The sequence below is a fragment of the Artibeus jamaicensis genome, unplaced genomic scaffold (genome assembly GCF_021234435.1).
Source record: "Artibeus jamaicensis isolate MK-2021 breed Jamaican fruit bat unplaced genomic scaffold, CSHL_Jam_final contig_958, whole genome shotgun sequence".
NCBI lineage: Eukaryota > Metazoa > Chordata > Mammalia > Chiroptera > Phyllostomidae > Artibeus > Artibeus jamaicensis.
In genome coordinates, this window is record NW_026522022.1 from 387,181 (window position 1) to 406,631 (window position 19,451).

The 19,451-nt window shown below is 62.4% G+C and overlaps 1 protein-coding gene across 1 annotated transcript in view; it reads left to right on the forward strand.

Annotated features, from left to right (window-relative positions):
• The first annotated feature begins 11,697 nt into the window (after window positions 1–11,697).
• The window catches only part of MYOM2 (myomesin 2), a 43,588-nt gene continuing 35,834 nt past the window's right edge, over window positions 11,698–19,451 (forward strand). Inside the window, exons 1-5 of the mRNA XM_053655379.1 lie at window positions 11,698–11,902; window positions 16,434–16,555; window positions 17,719–17,886; window positions 18,742–18,880; window positions 19,035–19,198. Of these exons, the coding sequence (XP_053511354.1) occupies window positions 16,446–16,555; window positions 17,719–17,886; window positions 18,742–18,880; window positions 19,035–19,198 (581 nt within the window). The 5' untranslated portion in view covers window positions 11,698–11,902; window positions 16,434–16,445. The remainder of the gene's footprint in view (window positions 11,903–16,433; window positions 16,556–17,718; window positions 17,887–18,741; window positions 18,881–19,034; window positions 19,199–19,451) is intronic.

Below are 19,451 nucleotides of genomic sequence, written 5' to 3' on the forward strand. Positions count from 1 at the left end.
GCACCTGGCAGCCCCCCCTACTCCAGTGCAGGTGTGAGAGACTCCATGGGGACCCAGGGGACCAGAAGCTCCCTGCTGTGCCGTGAGACCTTCTCTGGGTGGTGGCCGGCTGGTGCTGACTGCCCGCATGGTGCCAGGCTCTGTTTTAGGCTCCAGGTGGCCCCTGCCCCCCGGCCCCCCAGCAGCCCCTCACAGACAGAGGGGAAACCCCACCTGCACCACCGGGGGCGACCCGACTGCTCTCCTCCCTGGGTGTGGCCCAGGCCACTCTGTCATGCCCGAGGTCCAGAGTGCCTTGGGTCTCAGGACAGAGCCCTTCACACTCACTGAGGGACACGGGACGGACTGCAGCTCACGGGGAAGCTGACAGAGGTCCCAATGTTCGACGCGGACCGGAAGGTGCGCCCACGACATTTACCGGTACGGGTCCCTAACTGGAGGAAGCCCAGACTCCGGTGCCGGTGCTGGCCCTGGGGCGCCACGGCTCCGCCCCCTCAGTCCCCCTGCGCTGCCTCCGGCCACCGCCCCCTGGGGCTTTCCCAGCCACTCTGGCCAACGCTGACCCTCACGAGGGCACCTGCCCCCAGCCTGCACACGGTGACCCTTCGCTGGGCACTCTGGCCCAGGTCCCTTCGCCCACCCCCTCAGCCCTGTCCAGACGGCCCGCCCGGTCCCGGGCCCTGTGGCTCCTGTGGTTTGGTTTTTCTCGCCGGTTCTCGTTAATCTCCAGGTAGAGCACGTCTTTATTAACAACATCCAGCACGTGGTGACTTTATTGTCCACGTCCACACAGAGCACATCTTCATCTGCTTGCTGTGGACCGTGGTCCTCGCCAGAAACCAAAGGGGCTCCGTGAGGCTCTGGGCCCCTCGCCTTGTCCCCGGGTCCCCAGGTTCTCGGCCTGTGGCTGCGCCACGGCAGGCACCACGGCGTTTGTGGGCAGGGACTCCCCGGGGCCCTGCCGGATTCAGCGGAGAAGCCCCTGCCCAGCAGCAGAGTGAGCACCGGTTCTGGGGCAGGTTCCAGACGGCCTGCCGCGCCGCGGCTCACACGGCCCTGTGTTTGATGTCACACGCCCACCCTGGGGACGCCGTCCACGGGCACAGGAGCGGTTAGAGTTCACTACTCCCGGCACGGGCCTTCTGTTCCTAGAGCGCTTGCCCCAAACCCAGCTGTCTCTCACCCGCTCGCTCCTGGCCTTCATTTCCCTCGTCCCTGCTCTCCTGACCCCGTGTGTCCATCCCCACGGTCACATGCCTGCCCTTCTGCAGCCTCTGACTGTGTGCACGTGTGTCTTTGAGGAGCGCGGGGGGCGGACACGCCCAGGCGCGCAGTCAGAGTTCAGGGCGGCCCCTGCGCTGTGACGGCACCGCCGGGACTGGGCCGGTCCCTGGAGCGAGCCGTCCAGTCGCGCTGGCTCTGTGGACAGCTGGCCCTGTTTACTGACCTCTCCGCCCCGGGGGTTGCTGTGCAGCTGCCCCCGTGCGGGGGTTTCCATTTTGCAGAGAGACGTGACCGCATTGTACTATAAACACAATCGCAGGAGTGGAAACTTTCCAAGATGTAAATCTGGAAAGCGTTAACTGTTCTCCAAAAGCGCAAATCATCAGGGCCTGATGGGAAACACTGCAGGTCCCAGAGGTAACTGAGTACGTGGGGAGAGACCTGGCCTGTGTCCCTGGGCCGATGCAGCCGGGCGGTGAGTCGGCCGCACCTGGTGAAGGAGGTGGGGGGCCCTGGGCTGGGACGGGAGCCGTTGGCCAGGGGCACCGACTTAGCAGCCAAGGCGCCTTGTCTGCTGGGCAGTCGCCACCCACAGGAAGTGTCCCCGGGCAAATGCCAGCCCAGCCCCCTTCCGGGCCGCAGAAAGCCCACTCTGCGCTTACTGCAGCCCCGAGACTTGAGTTTGGGGGGGACGGGGGTGGCCCCCTGCCCTGACCCAGCCTCCTCTAGCTTTGGTGGCTCATGAGTAAAATGCCACAGGAGGGGGGTCGCTGAGGCTGGAGAAGTACAGCCGGGACTGGACCACGGCGGGAGGACACAGCAGCGCCGGGCGCCGGCCGTGTGGGGCGGCTGAGTGTCCAGGCTGCGGTGGACCGAGTGCCCGCTGCGCCCCCTTCTCCACCTGCCCCTTCAACACGTGTTCACGTGATATTTTGCACAAAACCTAACATTTACGAGTCAGTAGAACTTTTTCAGACGGCAGGGACAGAGGTTGCAGGCAACCTCCTCCTGGGGCGGAGCCCCGTGCGTCCAGAGAACACTTCCTTCTCCTGCCACGGCACAGCTGGGAAACGAGAACTTGAGCAGCAGCAGGTGATGGGGCTCGTGTGCCTCCTGGAAAGGGGTGTGGGGTGTGTCCAGGGTCCGGGCCGAGTCTTCGGCCGATTTTCCTGTCCCTGTAGCTGCAAGGCCACGCCCCTCGCGGGTTCTAGATGGCAGGCCCTGGTCTCACCTCCGTTAGGTTAAAAATGCTGTTTTCCTGGGAATTATGGGGTCAAGAGTTAGGTTCCTCTTCCAGTTAAATCCCTGCCTAACAGCTGTTGCTATTTACACGTGTTTACTCTAAAAAATGTGACTCTGAATCCAGTGGTGACTTGGTGTGACCCCCAGACGGACGGGGCCGCCTCTGCTGCCATAAGTTCAGTTTCCATGTTGTCTGTGAGCCAGACTGTGAGGGGCCTTTGTGAGGGGCCATCCCCTTCCCGGGCGGGAAGGGACCTGCCGAAGAGCCAGAGGCTGGGTGGTGGGGCGGCCGGGAGGGAGTCAGGGGCTCAGTCCCCCGACGGGCAGCCCCGCCCTGGACGCACTCTCACCGGGACCCCAACCCCCGGAGCAAACCCCGTGGTCCAGCGGCCAGGCCGGGTGCTGACCCCGCCCACAGCGCCTGGCGTTGCTCCTGCTGCCTGTTCCTCTTTCCTGCCGTTCTGTCTCCGCTTCCGTCCGGGGCCGGAGTCTGACAGATGATCTCACTGAGCTCCCGGCGGGGCTCTGTGTCCAAGCTGCTTTCCCTCCCTCCTGGCTCTGCAGACACGGAGGAACAGAAAGGACAAGTGTCCGTTGTCCTCCTGCGTGTCTGACGGTGACCGTGGGAACGAGCTCGGACAGACAAAGGCCCTTTCTCTCCGCTGACCTCAGGCCTCCGGGCTGAATTCCTCCCCGTTGCCCTGGCTTCCCTGGGCGGGTGTCCAGGTTGCAAGGGGCGAAATGCACAGCGACCTCTGCTGACCAGATAGGGCATTGCGGCGCGAGAACGTCCCCATCTGTCCGTGGGGCACGGGCTCCTTCTCCTCGCGAAGCAGGGCGGCTCAGAACACTTTCCGAGGGCTCGGAAGTCGCCCTCTGGCCCCAGGTCCCCAGGAACCGACGCCCTCCCGCCCCCTCTGTCATTTTGTCTCCTTACCGACTGTTTCTTCGGCACAGTTCCAATGCCCCTGCACTTGGGGCACACACATGAGAGAACTGGGTGGATCGCGCGAGAGTGTCGGTCTGAGGAGTGTCCAGGTCTGACTGTTTAGGGGATGGGGTGGGGGGCAGTGAGGGGCAGAGCTGCGTCGGGGTCCCCAGGGGTAGGTCACAAAATTACCCGTCACCGGGGCCTATCCACCTAACAGGACAGAGCAGCCCCTGAGCCCGGCAGGCGGCGGGAACGCAGGGACCCGGCCCCTCACCGGCCGGGACACGCAGGTCACGTAGCCTCCCCTGGGGGATTCCAGACCAAGTCTCCACGTGAAGCCGAGCCTCTGCGTGCCGACCCGAATTTCAAGCGAGTGTGTCATGGGGACTTCTGTTTGTTCCCTCCTGTTCAGGTCAATTTCAGATGCCCCCGAGACCCGCTGCAGCCCCTGCATTTTGGGTCCAGAGACCAGCCGTGGCCCAGGAGGAGCCAGGGGTCTGAATTCTGCTCTCCCTGATCTCCCGGGACCCAAACGCACACCCGCCCTGACCCGCGGGTGCGGCCTGTGCAGTGTGTGTCCCATACCGCCACCTGCTGGGGACACGACACATTACATGTCCAGGACACTGAATGAGGGAAATGTCCAAATATTTCCCGCGGCTTTGCTGCCTCAGTGAGATCATCAGGGTTACGTTCAAACCCTTTCACTGAATTTAACTTCACTGGACGAGTGGGCACGCGGGAAACCCCTGCTGTTTGAAGAACTGAACGGCATTTGTGTTTTTGGAGGTGGTGGGGGCCGAGACTCGGGGCACATCCCCCGGTGACACACATCTGTGTCCCTGATGTCACGTGGACAGGTGCCATTCCTTCGAGCCCGCTGGCCTGTGTTCAGAGTCACTTCGGCGGGTGACCAGAGTGGCCCCGTGACTTCGGGGGCTCAGCCTCTGGAAAACCCAACTGGCCCCGAGGATTAAAGACGGTGAGAGAAGTTGCATCTGGCACGTGCAGCCTAGAGATGATCAGCCTCAGAGGGAGATGTCACCTTCCCGACTGGTCCCTGTGTCCCTGGCCCTGCCCCGTCCCGCCCCCACCAGTGCCGGGCACCCGGGTCCTTCCTGTGAACGACCTTCGAGCCTGGTTCCTGGGACCCAGCAGGGACCGACTTGGCGCTGTGGACGCAGACCAGCTTCAGTCGGGAGCAGCGTCCGCAGGGCGTGGGTGCGTGACGGGGCGGGGGCCTCGGGGCCAGGTGCAGCCGCGTCCCTTCAGTTCATCCCCCAGGACTCCTCTACCGGCCTTGCCTGCGCCAGACAGTCACCAGGAATGTGGGTAGAGTTTTTACCAGAAACGGCTCATCCAAGCAGAGGGCCCAGTCCCCTCCCACACCTGACTTTGTCAGTGTGCACAGAGCCAGCACCGTTTTCTTAACAAATTCAAACCAGGTTTAAAAGGGAGGAAGTGAGTTCTCGGGTGCATTTCTGTGGCGGCCCTACTTCCTGTGGGAAATGCTGAGGCTGTTCCTGGATTTGCTACAAAGTTGCCACATCTGTCTATTACCTACACATACAGTAACTTTGTATGCAAATGTTACACGTTAGCAAATACATTGTATAGTTTATACTGCAGTTCCTGTCTCATTTTCAAATGTTTTAGGAGCATTTTCCTCTAAGAAACTTCCCTTTGCAAGAGTGAATTCATACCCAGCCATTCTGGTCTTCCATGAGGGCCTTGCTGGCTTTCAGATTTATTTTGAAAGGCCCAGTGTGTCTTTCAACGATGGCCGCAGAATGCACGGCTTCCCAGGCCACCCTGTGCTGGGGGCGGGAGAGCAGGACGCCCGGCTGGACCACACGCATCCACTGCGGGGGCCTCCGAGCCTTCACACGACAAGCTTCCGTGTCGCGGTGCCATGCGCCCTGGGGTTGGAATGCTGCCCGGTCCAAGCAGAAGTGGGGAGGCGCCGGGGGGCAGTGAAGCCCAGGACTGGACCGGCACTGCTCTCGGGCGGGGCCCAAGGACAAGGTGAGCCCACCCGGGTGCCCCTCGCCCGCGACCTGGGCTTTTCCTGCCCGTGTTGGTTCCTGCCCCGGGTTCCTTCCGCATTCGCTCTGCCGGAGGAAAACAGGCTGCTCCTGGGATTGAAAAGGTTTTGCACCTCCAACGGAAACCGGGGAGGCCCACCCTCCCCGCTTTGGGTCGCCTGCAGCCTCGGCAGCGGGCGTCCGTGTGAAGGGCCGGGCAGCAGACGCTGTGGGTGTGGGCACCTGCTGCTCCTGCTCACTGACTCTTTCTGTTTCCGTTTGTTTTGTGTTCGCAGCCGGTGAGAATGTAAGAGCTGCCTGTCTTCAGGGCCGAGCATTAAACAGCCCCCTGGGACCCGGGAACGTGTGTTCCTCCGTGTGCACGCCGTGCGGGCTCCCCTCCGTCTTCTAAGTCTGTCCCGTGCAGGAGGTGAGTCCCGGCGTGTGGGCGATGATGCCAAGGACCGCACTGGCCGCCATGAACGTTTCAGTTCACCCGATCAAACGCTGTTCCCAGGAAGGCCAGGAGCACACACGGCATGGGGCTCGTGCGTCACCATCTCTGTTCTCCGACGTTGGAGGTGGCCTTTCCCGAGGGGCCAGCTCCCCGCTGTGTGAGCTGCTGGTGGAGGTGCTCCCCGTTCCTGCCTGCGGAGAGATAGTCACGCGGCCCTTCCGGAACACGCTCTCTGGAGTTCCCGGGGGCAGGTGCTGCCCTCCAGCGTGTGTGGGGTTCGCTCTGGAAGTTTCTGTCGTCCACGGCTGGCAGGGAATCAGCTGTGGTCCTCAAACTCACGCCCCCGCGGGTTCAGATTCCCTTTGTGTCTGGTCCCTGCGGCTTCTCCACAATCAGGGGTTCAGGGGTGAGCCCTCCCTCTGTCTGGCGTGGACGCCGTTCCAACGCTGGAGCCTGTGCACCCGCGTTTCTCACCAGCTCTGGGGCGTCGCTTTGTCTCTTCACGCTTCACCTCTGGCTGCTCTCCGACACAGTGCGTGTTACTGCTTTTACAGCCCTGACACTCTCTCTGTGTCTGTAACGTTTCTGTCTGTGGACGGTTTACTCGGACGTATATTCCAGCTCTTCCAACCGGGCCTGCAGTTACATTTATCCGTTGTGGTTTCGACTTTGCTTATTTAATTTTTGTTTCTAAAAGCTCTCTTTAGTTATTTTTCAAATCTTATGTTCCTTTCTGTGGTTTTGTATTATCTTAGACGCTGCCAGAACTGTCCTTTACTATTCCACATTTTAACGTACTTTTCATCCTGTTAAAGCTTGGTGGAGGCGTGACTCACGTATCATGCAGCTCCTCCACTTAAAACCCGCCACCCAGTGGTTTTTAGGGTATTCACAGGGCTATGTGGCCACCACCCAATCTTAGAGATCTCTGTCACCCCCCAAAGCACCCTGAGCCTCGTAGCAGCCACTCCCCCAGAAATCGCACCTGCACATGAACACCTGGACAGGTGTGTGAGCAAGCCTCTGGGCAGCGTGGCCGGGCCAGGAAGACGCATGCGATCAGCTGTCACAGTGAGAGTGCAGATGTGTGCACACACGCCATACACCGGCGCACACTCATGCAAACACACGCAGACACACGTGCACCCATGCACACAGAGACACACACCTGCAGACGTTCGAAAACTCGTGTTGATGTCAGAGTTGTTACAAGTAACCAAACTGCCTCCCCCCACTTGGGTCTTTTCACCTTGTGGCTGGGGAGATATACAGTTACTCTTTCTGGGCTGAGCTGGAGCCAAGTTCGGATTAATACAGTTTTTGCCAGAATTGCAAAAGATTATTGGTAGCGCAGTTAGTTAAAATTGTTTGTAGTGTTTACTGTCTCCTGTAAAATGCTTTCAATTTTTTTTCTCCAAGCTGTTGTTTTAATAGATTTTACCCTCCTAAGAGGAGGAAGCCTGCTCTGGGGTCCCGTGCGCCCTCTAGTGGAAGGAAGCTGAACACTCCCTTTGGGAGAAGCCAGAAGCCTGAAGGTCAACCCACCGAGGAGGCTCCTGGGTCCTGAGTCCCTGCGACCTCTGACGGACCCCTGGGAGTCTAGGGGTCGAAATGGGCCTCATCACTGAGGACGTCGGTGGCTGTGTCAACCGCACGGGCTCTTGCTGTCGTGGGGTGGAATTCAGAAGGCCTGTGTGATTCAGGCACTGTTTTCCAAGGTGCCGGGGTGCGAGGTTGGAAAACCCGAGTGTTGTCCTGGCCTCGGGTTAACCCTGCGAAGAAAAACACCTTCGCCTGCATCGTCTCGCTGGCTGAGGAGCCGTGGCTCTTGGCTGCAGGTGGGGGTGGGCACACTGGTCCCTGGCCCGGTGTGCCCGGCAGCAGGGGGAGCGAGCCAGCACGCTGTGTCTCGGGGACACCCGGGGCCCACGTCAGCTGCTCAGACACCTGTCACTGGCAAAGCAAGTCCCCGGTCCCCGGTCTGTCCCTGAGCCCCGCTCCCCACCCTGCGTGCTCTTGGGAACCAGGACGCCGCACACCTGGGACTAGAATCGCAAGCCACTTACAGCGCTTGCTTCTGACCTCAGTGTGCGTAGGGCGCTTGTGACCCCAACCCCCAGTGGGGTTTGCGCCGAGTCATGTGCTGAACTGGATCCCAGCCTTCACCCTGACCTCGACCTTGACCAGGCTGCATACCCCCTGGGGAAACCAGCCCCTCTCTGGAGGGGAATCAGGAGGTAAAGATTCTGTGTGAGTCAGTTCAAACCCACTGCATGGTGAACCCGAGTCACCCTGGCCGATTGGTTCCCCACTTTGGGCCTCAATTGGCTCTCTGGCTGGGTGAACGGAGTGGAGGGGGCCGGGTGGGGTGTCCCCGGGCTGGTGTCCTGTCCGGATCTGACAGGCAGGCATGGGCTGGCCCTCGGCCTATCTCAGCCTGCCCTGCACGCCCACCCTCTCCCGGGACAGGGTGCCCTGCCAGCTGCCTGCCTCCCACCCGTTTTTGTCTCATCACAGCCGCTCACTGTTCTCATGAGCACACGGCTCGTGGCATTGTCCGTAATCTCCGGGCCTTTCAGCACCATCAGGACGGAATCCTGTTGGCACGGCCAGCCTGGCTCTGGTTCCTGCGTCCTGGGTCTGACCCTGGGTGTTAATGCCCCTTCCCAGCGCCCGGCCACCCGGGGGTGAAATGGTAGTGCGTGGGGCTTAGATGGGAGACCCTCTAATCCAGTGCTCACCTTACAAGCTGGGCAGCCGAGGCCCAGGGCGGCGGAGGGGACCGTGCCGGGGTCACGCCGCCCCAGACTAACAAACGTGAGATGGGCCATTGCCAGCATCCTTCACCGCAGCTCGGGGCCCGGCCGGAACGGAGCTCCCAGGGCCTCGCCGAGCTGCTCGTGACGTCGTGGAGACAGGCTGTCTGGTAATTTGGGGCCACATCTGTGAACAGAAACGAGGACAAAGCCAGTCCCCTGAGTGGCCCAGAGGAGTCCCCTCACTTCCGAGTAGCCGCCAGTCCCCTGGCCCTGGCACGTCACTCCCCCGCGCCCACCTGGGCGGCGAGTCCAAGACGGTCGTGCCAAACATGCACAGGCCATCTGCCTGGCCCAGATCGGCCACCAGCTGCCAGGTGTCCTGGGACAGGCTGGGGCTTTCAAAACATGGAAAAACTCTGGGCTCCATTACAGACACGCCGAGTCATCTTGTCACCTTGGGTCTGGGAAGGACCACAGTGCTGTCGCTGCCCAGTTTCCAGCCCCCGCTGCAGGAGGCCCACTGCTCACCTGTCGGCCGTGTGTCTGCAGTGAGCACACGCTCGCCGAGGGGGCTGCGTGAGCGGCAGACAGCGGGGGCCCCCGTCTGGTTGGTGAGACAGGCGGGCCGGATGCTCCCTGGAAGGGCTGCTGGCCGGACGAGGGCTTCTCCGTGCAGTGAGCGGGTCTTCGTTTTACAGGGTAAGGGGCTTTAGGGGTGGGAGGTGACGGAGCAGACTCGCACTGATTTGGAGTAGACGTGGCCGAGGAGAGAGGCGTGTCCTGGCCTGGACTGGGGGTGGCAGGGAGAAGGGCAGGGTTGAGGGTGCCCTGGAGGAAGAAGGGGCAAAGTCTCTGGGGCCTGAGGGAGGTGACCACTCACGGCGTGGGGGACAGTGGGTGGAGACCGGAGGGGGACAGTGGCGAGAGCCTGGACGGCCCATCGTGGGTCTGGGGGACACAGACGAGGGGAGTGCTTTGAACAGGCCTGGTGACAGCTCCGGCAGGGGGCAGGCTGTCCGGGTGCCCTGATGGGGTCTGCAGGGGGTGGGGCTCAAGGGCGGGTGGCAGTCAGGGTGCGGGTTGTGGGAGTGGCCCCCCCGGTCCGTCGTGGGCCTGGGGAGGCGTGGTGTCGGCTGGACCTGGTGGCACTGAGCTGTGGCACCGAGCGTCCGCGGGTCGTCCCCGACAGCCTTCTGGGGCCCGCGCCCGGTGGCTGCTCCAGAGGCACTGGGGGCTGGGTCACACCTGGCTGGGGGCAGGGTGTCACCTTCATTTCTGGAAGTTTCTTTTTGTGGTCATAGAGGTTTTTTTTTGTGGATACTACTTCTGGTTTGCATTCTTTCTTTTTTTTAATCCTCACCCAAGGACCTGCTTATTGATTGTGGAGAGAGGGGAAGGGAGGGAGGGGCAGGGAGGGGCAGGGAGAGAAACATCTATTGGTTTTTTCTCACACGCACCCTGACCAGTGATCGAACACGCAACCCAGGCATGTGCCCTGACTGGGAACCGAACCAGTGACCTTTCAGTTTATAGGACACTACTCCAACCCACTGAGCTACAGTGGGGCCAGGGCTCCTGTGCTCCGTTTCTTATGAAAAAGTCTCCTGCTGTTCTTGTCCTTATTCCTTCGGACACAATGTGACTTTCTCCTCGTCCGGCCTTGGAGCTTCCCTCCGAGTTACTGTTTTGAAGTGACAGATGGTGACATTTGTTTTTGACTCCTGTGGCCCGAGCTTCATGGTGGTCCAGCTCCTCGTGTGTGGGGTCCATGGGCTTCCCTGCATTGAGAGGACTCGGGGCCGTGTCCACTGCTAATCCGTATCCCGACGACGCTGGTCCTGCCAGGGGCCGGCTCGGTCCCAGCTGCGCGAGCCGAGTGACGCGTACCCAAGGCTCTGGGGTTCCAGGAAACAGCCCCCTCAGTCTGGGGCCTGAGCCCAAATGAGGGTGAGGAGCGGTTGGCCCCTGGGTGCCCTCAGGGCCTGGCCCGGACGACGGAGACGCCATTGGGCAGCCGTTATCCTCGTCCCGTCTGCATCCTGGGGCCCCACGGAAGAGGGGTTGGGCTCCTGAAGGGGCGACACGGGTGAACGGAAGCCACACGGCCACTGCTGTGTTTGCCGTCCGCCTGACAATTCTAGGTTAAACGCTGGCCCCTCCGAGTGCACAGGGGAAACGATGCCGGATAAAAGTCTGTCGCCCTGGGGAAGTACTCAGGGGACACTCGGAGGAGGAAAGTCGATGCCTTTGTCCTAGGTGTTGAAGGGACTCGTTTGCTGACCTGCTTTGCTGGTCTCGGGCTGAGTTTCTGATAAACGAGAGATGAGATGTTTTTGAGGCTCTCAGGAGCTTCCTGTAGGTTACTTCCTCTAATTTTTGCAACAGACTTACGGAAGAGGCGCTGGTACACAGATTTTACAGGTGAGGAAGCAGAGCCCCAAGGTGGGTGGCCTGCTGGCCTCCGGTGCTGAGCTGTGTGCAAAGCCTTTCGAGACCGGGCCGTCCCCACGGCCCCTCCTCTGGGCGGCACGTGCCAGCTCCCAGCCCGCGGTCCTGCCGGTCTTGAGTTGCTTGTATGTGGACGTGTGCCGTGGGCAGAGAGGGCTCCCTGGGGTTCTCTGGGGGTTGGAAGTGGCCGTAACTGTAAATGTGCTTTGCCAACGAGGCACGGTCCTCTTTAAGGTTGGCACTTCTTGCTAAATTCATCCCAGCGTGAAACCGAGCCACAGCCTGAGTCGCTTTTGAAATGAAAGCAAACACACGAACACGAGCCCCAGAGGCCCCCAGCCTTCTCGTCCCGTGCCCCGGCCCAGCGACACGCGTGCTCGGCGTCGACACACAAGAGCCATTGGCGAGTTTCCCTGCAGGTGCCCGGCTGCTCGGAAGGGGTGAAGGTGAGTCTGAGGACTTGCGTTTACAAGTTCGCGTGAGTGAAAATGCCTGCACGCTGCCCCCCTCACCCCCCCTCCCCGCACTCGGTCACCTTAGGGTGTCGGTGTCTCCTGGGGGAAGAAGGGAACAAGCCCTGACTTTCACTTTTCTGTGTGACTTTCTCCAGCTGCAACGGGACCCATTTCCTCCCCAGACAGGCTGTGATTTACGGCGTGGGTGTCCGTCTGGGAGAGAGCCACCAGTCTATATATAGCAGCTCGGAGCCCATAAATGGGGCGGGACAGGCTCTGCCCCGGAGCTGGGCGCTGCTGCCTCCCTGAGCCGGGCGAGCCGGGCGCTGCTGCCTCCCCTTCACCGCTGTCCTGTCCTCTCGGTGAGTCTCCGTCCCCGGCTGCCTCGAGGCTTCGGTGGGAGGGACGGCACCCGCGCGGAGGCCGGCTGCACCCGATTCAGCGTGAAGAAGCTCACCTGTGCGGGGCAAACCCCGGTTCCCCAGACGTGCGTGTCTGTGTTCCGTGTCATTGCGCTGTCCCAGCACCCCTTGCAGCACGGCAGGGGAACCCCGACTGGGGTCACTCCCTGCCGGTCCCCTGGTCTGTGACAGGCGACTGAACTTTCTGTGAGTCTCAGAAGGACAGGGAAAAGAGTGCAGGTGTGCGAAGGTGTGAAATGAGGTTGGATTTCTCCTAAGAAAACAAGGACCTGAGGTCACTTGCTGTAGCCCCGGAGCCCAGGGGACGGGGGAGAGGACAGCACTGCTGTTCGTGTGCCCAAGTCCCCCGGGAGGTCGGTCGTGCGGCTGTTCTCTGCTGACCTGGCAGACGTCCCGTCGGCCCCCGAGAGCCAGCTTCCCCGGCTCACTCCCGGAGGCGGGGTCCCCTGCGCCCGATGGCAGGGCGGCTTCCTGTCCCTCCGTCCTGGTCTCAGGCTCCTTCCTGCTGAGCAGGAGTTGGGGACACTGAGGAGCAGAGTCCTTCGAAGCCCTGAGCCTTCGCAGGGATTTGCCTGCAGCTGAGGTCGAACGGGGTCCGCCACCTCCGGGGCTGCTTCTCAGCTTCTCACAGAGACCAGGAGACTCCAGGGGGGGGGGGGGACTTAGGGAAGGAACTGCCGCCCTAACTGTTGATCTGGTTTTAATTCCTCAGTGCGGGAAGCCAGCTGGCCGCTGGAGCGTTCCCCATCCGGGAAGCCACTGCTCCCGCCCTTACTCATCTGAGCTGATCTCCTTAAGCCTCGGAGCTAGTCGGGTCCTGGGGAGTCGGCCTGCAGCTGTGCCCGGACAGCCTGGGCCGTTGCCGGCCCGGCTCTGAGGGTGACTCGGGGGAGGGCTGCGAGTGACCCACCAGAAATCGGACCTCTGTCTCTCCCGCACTTGGCACAGCTGGCGGTTTGTCAGTCTTACCTTTTGCTCCGTGGTCTTGTCTTTCGGTGCCGAGTGGTTCGGACAAACCTCTGGGGTGAGCAGTGCCCAACATGAACGAGCTCCGGGGAGCCCTGTCCCGGGGGCCGTCCCCCTGCAGGCCCGCTCGCCCCTTCCGTCCCCTAGAAAAGCCTTGGTTTGGCGAGCGTGTGGGTTGACAAACCCTTCAGCCGCACCTGTGCCAGTTTCTTGGTTACGTAGGAGTGAGCGTGTGGCGGCAGAAAGGCGTGGGAGCCCCCGTGGGTGACGTGAAACACGGGCTCCAGTCCTGGAAGGGACGAGGCCTGAGCTAGCCGCTGTGTGCCAGGGACGTGAGGACAGGTTTCCCTCCACTGCCCTAAACCCCAAACGTGTGGAGGAGCGGGGGTGGGGTGGGGGGGCATGAGCTGGCGGGGCGGGGGGCACAGGGTGAGCAGAGTCAGTGCCCGGGCAGGTCGTTTTTCTCCCGGGTAAGGCTGAGGTTTGGAACTGGACGGAATGAGCTCATTCACTGTCAAATTGTGTAAATTTGGTTACTTTGCTGAAAACAAACAAAAACACCCGAAGCCTGTGTGTGCCGCCGGCCGCACGCCCCCAGGGCTGAGTGAGTTGCTGCGGCCGTGGGGTCGCTTCCCACCACGTGCCCTGCAGGCCGGGTCAGACGCACACGCCCCCGTTTCTCGGGGGACTCGCGCCCGGCGCTGCGCGTGTGGCAAGCTGCTCCCCTCCTTCTCTGATGTGTGAGGTGAGGAGACACGTCTGCGGGCCACCGTCCCTGCGGGGGACGTCAGGGTTCCAGCTGCTGCTGGCCCGCCACTCCCCCTCTTTCTGGTGTCGGCCAGAGCTCAGCGAGTTGGCCTGTTCTCCCCGTGGCCCCTCCTGGCAGCCTTCTGACCTCAGGGCTTCCCAGAGAACTCATCCTTCACCCCTCCTGGGCGCTCGGGGACAGGCCAGAGTGGGGGCCCAGGAGAGGGCACGTGGCTGCCCCGTCCTCCTGCAGTGGCTGGTCCAGGCGTGAGGTTGAAAGTCGGCACAGGCTGGTGGCGTCGAGGACACATCGGCACGGGGACAGGCGAGCAGCTGCTGTCTGGGCAAGGGCACCCCGAGGGGCCCCCTCTTGGGGCTGCCGTGGTTCCGGGGCCCAGGCCGGGCTGGCACAGGGCACACGCCCCACATGTCTGTGGAGTGACAGATGAGCAGAGCTGAGTCCGAGAAGCCCTGGTGTGCGTGGCCCTCAGCATGGTGTTTCATCAGTGATCTGCGGATGGGAGGTGAGGGTGACAGTGTCGTGGGGGACACGGCCGTGAGAGTCTGGAGGCAGAGCCCGGGCCCCCGAGTCCCGCTTCAGGCCCTGATTGCCACAGGGACCCCTCCTCACGGCTGTGCCGGGACATCCTGCCCACACGACCAAGTGCCGCGCTCAGCCTGTCCTGGGTGCAGCGTGCCCAGGGCACTGGACAGGACTTCTGGACCCAGGAAGGAGCAGCAGGCTGCTGGCTGTGAGCAGTGCCAGCCTCTCCTTCAGAGCTACAGCCCGGGCCCCAGCAGGTGCCCGCCTTCTCCTGGGGCAGGTGGCTCGGGGGTGCTGCGCCCTGACTCGGAATTTTCACGGCTGAGCATCCTCTCCTGTCCCCTCGGCCAGCTTTGGACTCTTCCTTTTGCCAAGAAATGCACACGGATTTGAGGGTTCCAGGAACCCGGTGAAGGGACCTGACCATGGACAAGCAGCAGGAGGGGGAAGCTCTGTGTTTCTGGGGTGACAGCTCCTCCCCCGTGAGCGCAGGTGCCACGGAGAAAGCCCGGAGAGGACACTGGTCCGAAGGAGCCACGTGTCCCCCAGCAGGGGCCCGACTTCAGGTCCTTGAGCTTCGCCGGCACCGAGCAGACAGTCCCGGGCGGCTGTGGCGTGCCCAAGGTCCCCGAAGAAGGCCCTGGGATCCCCCTCCAGGCCGGTGCGACACTAACAAGCGGCAGAGGTGCTTTTCAGGTAGAGAGTGGACCTCAGAGCAGCGCCCACTCTCAGGTCAGCGCGTGCTGACCAGGTGAATGTCAGAGGGAGGCAGGGAGGAGAGCTGGAGCCAGCTGGTCCCGGTCCATCAGATGTCAAAGCCTGTGCTCTTGACCTTGACCTTGGCACTGGCTGTTCCATTGCACGCAGTATTCCAGGCTATATTTATAATCAACTCTGCGCCAGCACCGTGCAGAATGTACCCGGCCCCTCCGAGGGGGTGGTGGCTGGCCGGCCAGTTGGTTGGTGGGTGGGAGGAAATACTGAGATGAGCTGGCCTGGGGCACGGTGGAAAGAGAGGTCAGAGGGTCTCTGGGGCCCACCCCCTCTCCAGCCACCGTGCCCTTGCTCGTGCCCCGGAGCACGGGGGCCGGGACCCTCCCCATAGCCTGTCTGAGCTCCACACACCTGTGGCTCTGGGGCCTCGCGGCCCAGAGGAGACTGACCCCGAGCAGCCGGCTGGGGGCCCCCGGGGCACCTGGGGGGGTTTTCTAACTTCCCCGGAGTTCTGTGCCCTGGGGGTCGGGGCAGAGGCAGCCCCTCGCAGAGCAGTGCCAGCCACTCCTCGCCACCCTGTCCTGGGGGTGGGCCACATCCCCTGGGGCTGTGTCACAGGGCCCTGCGGAAAATCAGGGCAGGTCATTTCAATTTAAACACAAATGACAAGGCCGGAGCTCGGGTTTGGGGGAGTTCCTTCGCTCTGTATGTGAGAAATTCGCACTCACAGAGATGTAGGGACGCACCCTGTTGGGGACAGCCAACAGCCCAGGGAGCGAGCCTGTCACTTATTTAAGGGGAGCAGGTTCGGCAAGCGGCCCTCCAGCACCTGCTCTACTTCTGCCTCCGAGGCCCCACCCAGATGGAGCCCACCTCTCTCTCCTGTGGGGAGAAGTCAACCAAAGCACGCTCATCGCCCCTCCCCACCCCCACTCCCCGCCTATCCCAGCCGAGCGGGGCTGCAGGTGGCTGGTCCCTTTCCTCAAACCTTTGGGGCAGGAGTGCCTCCTAGCTTTCGGAGGAGATGCAGAAAGTCGCCCCGCACACCCCCTCCACCGCCCGTCCGCAGGGTACCCAGCTGACCCCGCCCTGTGGCCCGTGCCCCTCCCACTCCCCAGAGTGCTTCTGCCTCTCCACTCTTGTAGTCCAAGTGTGTGTCCACGTCGCTGATCTGTGTTTGATTATTTTTATTCTCGTCCCTGACATCGCCTTGGACATGCTAGGCATTCTATAAATACGTGCTGAGCTCATGGTTGCATGAAACATGCAGCCCAGAATTGTGTGGAAGCAAATAAAAAACAGAACCAGTCCCGGGAAACCCAGACGGGCCCTGGACGCCTAGTCTGAGATGACCGCCACGTCCCTGGTCGGCCACTCACTGCCCGGGGCTCTTGCTGGTTGGAGCTGGTTTCCCTGCTGCGCCGATGCGCCCTGTTAGGCAGAAATCGCGGGCCGGGCCCCGAAGGGACCTCAGCTCAGCCCGTCCCTCTCCACCCGCAGGCCTGCCCCACGATGTCACTTGTCGCGGTGCCCTTCTACCAGAAGCGGCACAAGCACTTTGACCAGTCGTACCGGAACACGCAAGCGCGGTACCTGCTCAGCGAGTATGCGGCGAGAAAGAAGTGAGTCGGCGCTCGCTGGCTGGAGGCGCGGCACTTTGACCGGGCGCATCCGGCATTTACGCCCCGGGAACCTGGAGACCTGTGGGGGTGGGGTCCGGGAAGGCTCTGCTCCCTGATGCCATCTTCCGGGTCGGAGGGGCCTGTGGCCGCCCCGCTGGGCAGCGCACTGTGTGTGGGTGCTGCAGAGGATCCTGCTGGACCCGGGGGACCCTGGCAGGTGGCCTCTGAGCCCTGGGTTGGAGCAGAGGAGGGCGGGAACTTTTGGTCAATGCCCATGCATCTGACTGTCCTTCACACATCTCCCAGAACAGGAGTTTGAAAAGTCACTGCAGGGAGATGGGGAGGGCAGAGAGGGGGAGGTGTCGGTGGGCTGGGAACTATGGGATGGCAAAGGGAAGGTGGGTGGAAGCCAATTCAATGATGACTTTGCTAGGCTAATACAAAATGTAGCAAGAAGTGAACCGAGTCTCTGACTCTCAGCTTGCAGTCAAGCACCTTCTTCTGGGACTTCGTCCTGTGCTGCAGTTCCTCCGGGGGGGGGGGGGCTGCAGCTGAGGCCCCGGGGCAGCGGGCCACAGGCCTGGTAAGTGTGAGGCGCTGCTGGGTGGCGAGCTCGGCCCTCGGAGCTGGTGACACGGTGTCTCTATATTTAGAGGTGCCCCTGGTCCTCCAGTTCCGTTGCCACCCCCGTAACAAACAAAGCCAAACATTTGCAGCCCCTCCCGGTGGCCTCAGGAGCTTCTCGGCCCTTGAGATATATATATACCCGTGGCGTCCGGCCAGAGTGGTGGACGAACCAGGCTGCTGCAGGGGGCGGGGCGGGGGGAGGTGCCCCCTGCGGATGGGCTCGTGCAGAGGGGGCACCGGGGTGTGGAGGGACATGGGCTGAGTGTGCACCTGTGCACACCTGTGTGTGAGTGTGCTCGCCTGGGTGCGTGTACACACGAGTATGCACACATGTGTGAACTGGTGTGTGATTCCAAATGCTGTACAGGTGAGCATGCACACACATGAGAGCTGCATGTGAGCACACTGTACACAGCTTGTACATATGCGTGCATGTGTGTCACAGGGTGGGTGTGGCGTGTACAGAGGGAGGGATGGCGTCTGCTAAGACGCGTCCCCGAGGTCTCTGACGCCCTCACGTTCTGAACCTCCCTCAGGCGCTCCTCGACCCAGGCTTCTTCCCAGAAGTCCCTGGTGCAGGCGTCCTCGTCCCAGAGAGCGGCCGGCCAGACCTCTTCACTGTCCTCCGGCAGCACCATCTGCAGGCTGTGCGCCAAGAGGGTGAGCTCCGCGCAGGAGGAGAGTGCGCAGGAGGATGAGAGCAGGTATGCGGCTGTCCGCCTTCCTCCCGCCGGGGTGGGGGGTCGGGGGTCAGAGTGCATCCCGTGGGGGTCAGGGGCTCAGAGTGTCACAGCACATCCCTCGGGGGGGACAGGGCAGGAGGGGGTGCAGGCACCGGGCTGCATTGCTTAGTACTCTTTTCATCTTCCTGGAGGACGGACCGACCTCTCTCTGTCTCTGTCAGTTCCACAGCCTTTCATTAAGTCTTGGGTTCACTGAGAGGGGGCTGCCTGCCGGGGACACAGGTCGCTCTGTGTGCAGCCCTGCAGCTTGAGCCGAGGCTCAGGGCTTGGCTGTCCTAAACTGTCCCGCTGGGACTGACAGACACGAGCCCTGGCCCAGGGCCCGACCACCGTGTCTGAGGCCTGAGGCAGCCACTGCCCTGCGGTCCCTGGGTGACTGTGCCCAGCAAGGCTGTGTGACAGGCCGCACGGTTGACACTGAGCGGCTGCCGCGTGTGGGAGGCCTGGTGGACGGGAGGAGTGAGCGGCCCTGTGTGTAGGGAGCCCCTCTTCTGACCGAGGCCTGGTCGTTGCTGTGGCCCCCGTGTGGAGGGCCATTCTGAAGGACACCCCAGGTGCGGGGCCCAGGGCCCACATGGCCACTCCCAGCCACTGCCCAGAGCACAGGGTCCCTGGTGCCTGTGACTGTCCCAGGAGGCCCGAGGGTCATCGGGAGTCTGTGTCATTTGGGAACCTAGTCCCCACCCTTCTCCATACCTGGCGGGCAGTACTCACACGGCCCGGCACGCCCTCCAATGAGAGACAGAGGCAAAGAAGGTTCCGGCCCCCAGCGACCATACCGGGGCCACAAGGGCAGTCTCCCCCTTGTTCCCACAGGTACCGGTCCCTGGTGGCCTCATACGCAGAGACCAAGCGGCGGCGCTTCCTGGGCGAGCTGGCCGACCTGGAGGAGGACGTGCACCTGGCCCGCACCCAGGCCCGGGACACACTGGACAAGTTCTCCATCCAGCAGATGGTAGGCGGGGCTCCAGGGGCCCGTGGGGGGCTGGGCAGGGCTGGGGTGTCGACGTCCCGTGGCAGGATCGATGGCAGAGGCCTGCTTACCCAGGGGCCAGTGGGGCGCATCCCCCCTGCCACACACGATGGACTGTCCTTGCTTCCTCGGGCAGGTGCAGGACAAGCTGGCCTGGATGAAGGAGCAGGACACCTTCGCAGAGCGGACCAGGCGGGCCCCCGAGATCCTGGTGCGCCTGCGCTCCCACACCGTCTGGGAGAGGATGAGCGTGAAGCTCTGCTTCACCGTGCAGGGCTTCCCCACGCCCGTGGTGCAGTGGTGAGTGGGCCCCGGGCCGAGCACAGCCATGCAGTGTTGCTCAGGCACCTGCCGGGCTCCAGGGTCCAGGTGCAGAGGGTGCTGGGTCCCACAGCCACTCCCCCTCAGCCAAGCTCAGAACCATGGGGGACACACCTTTATGAAACTCACAGGAAAAAAATTAAAAAACCATGCAAGGTCCAATGTGACTACACCCAGGCCCTCGGCCTCGGTGAGAAGGGCTGGCCAGGTTGCCAGAGGACTCTCACTCTGA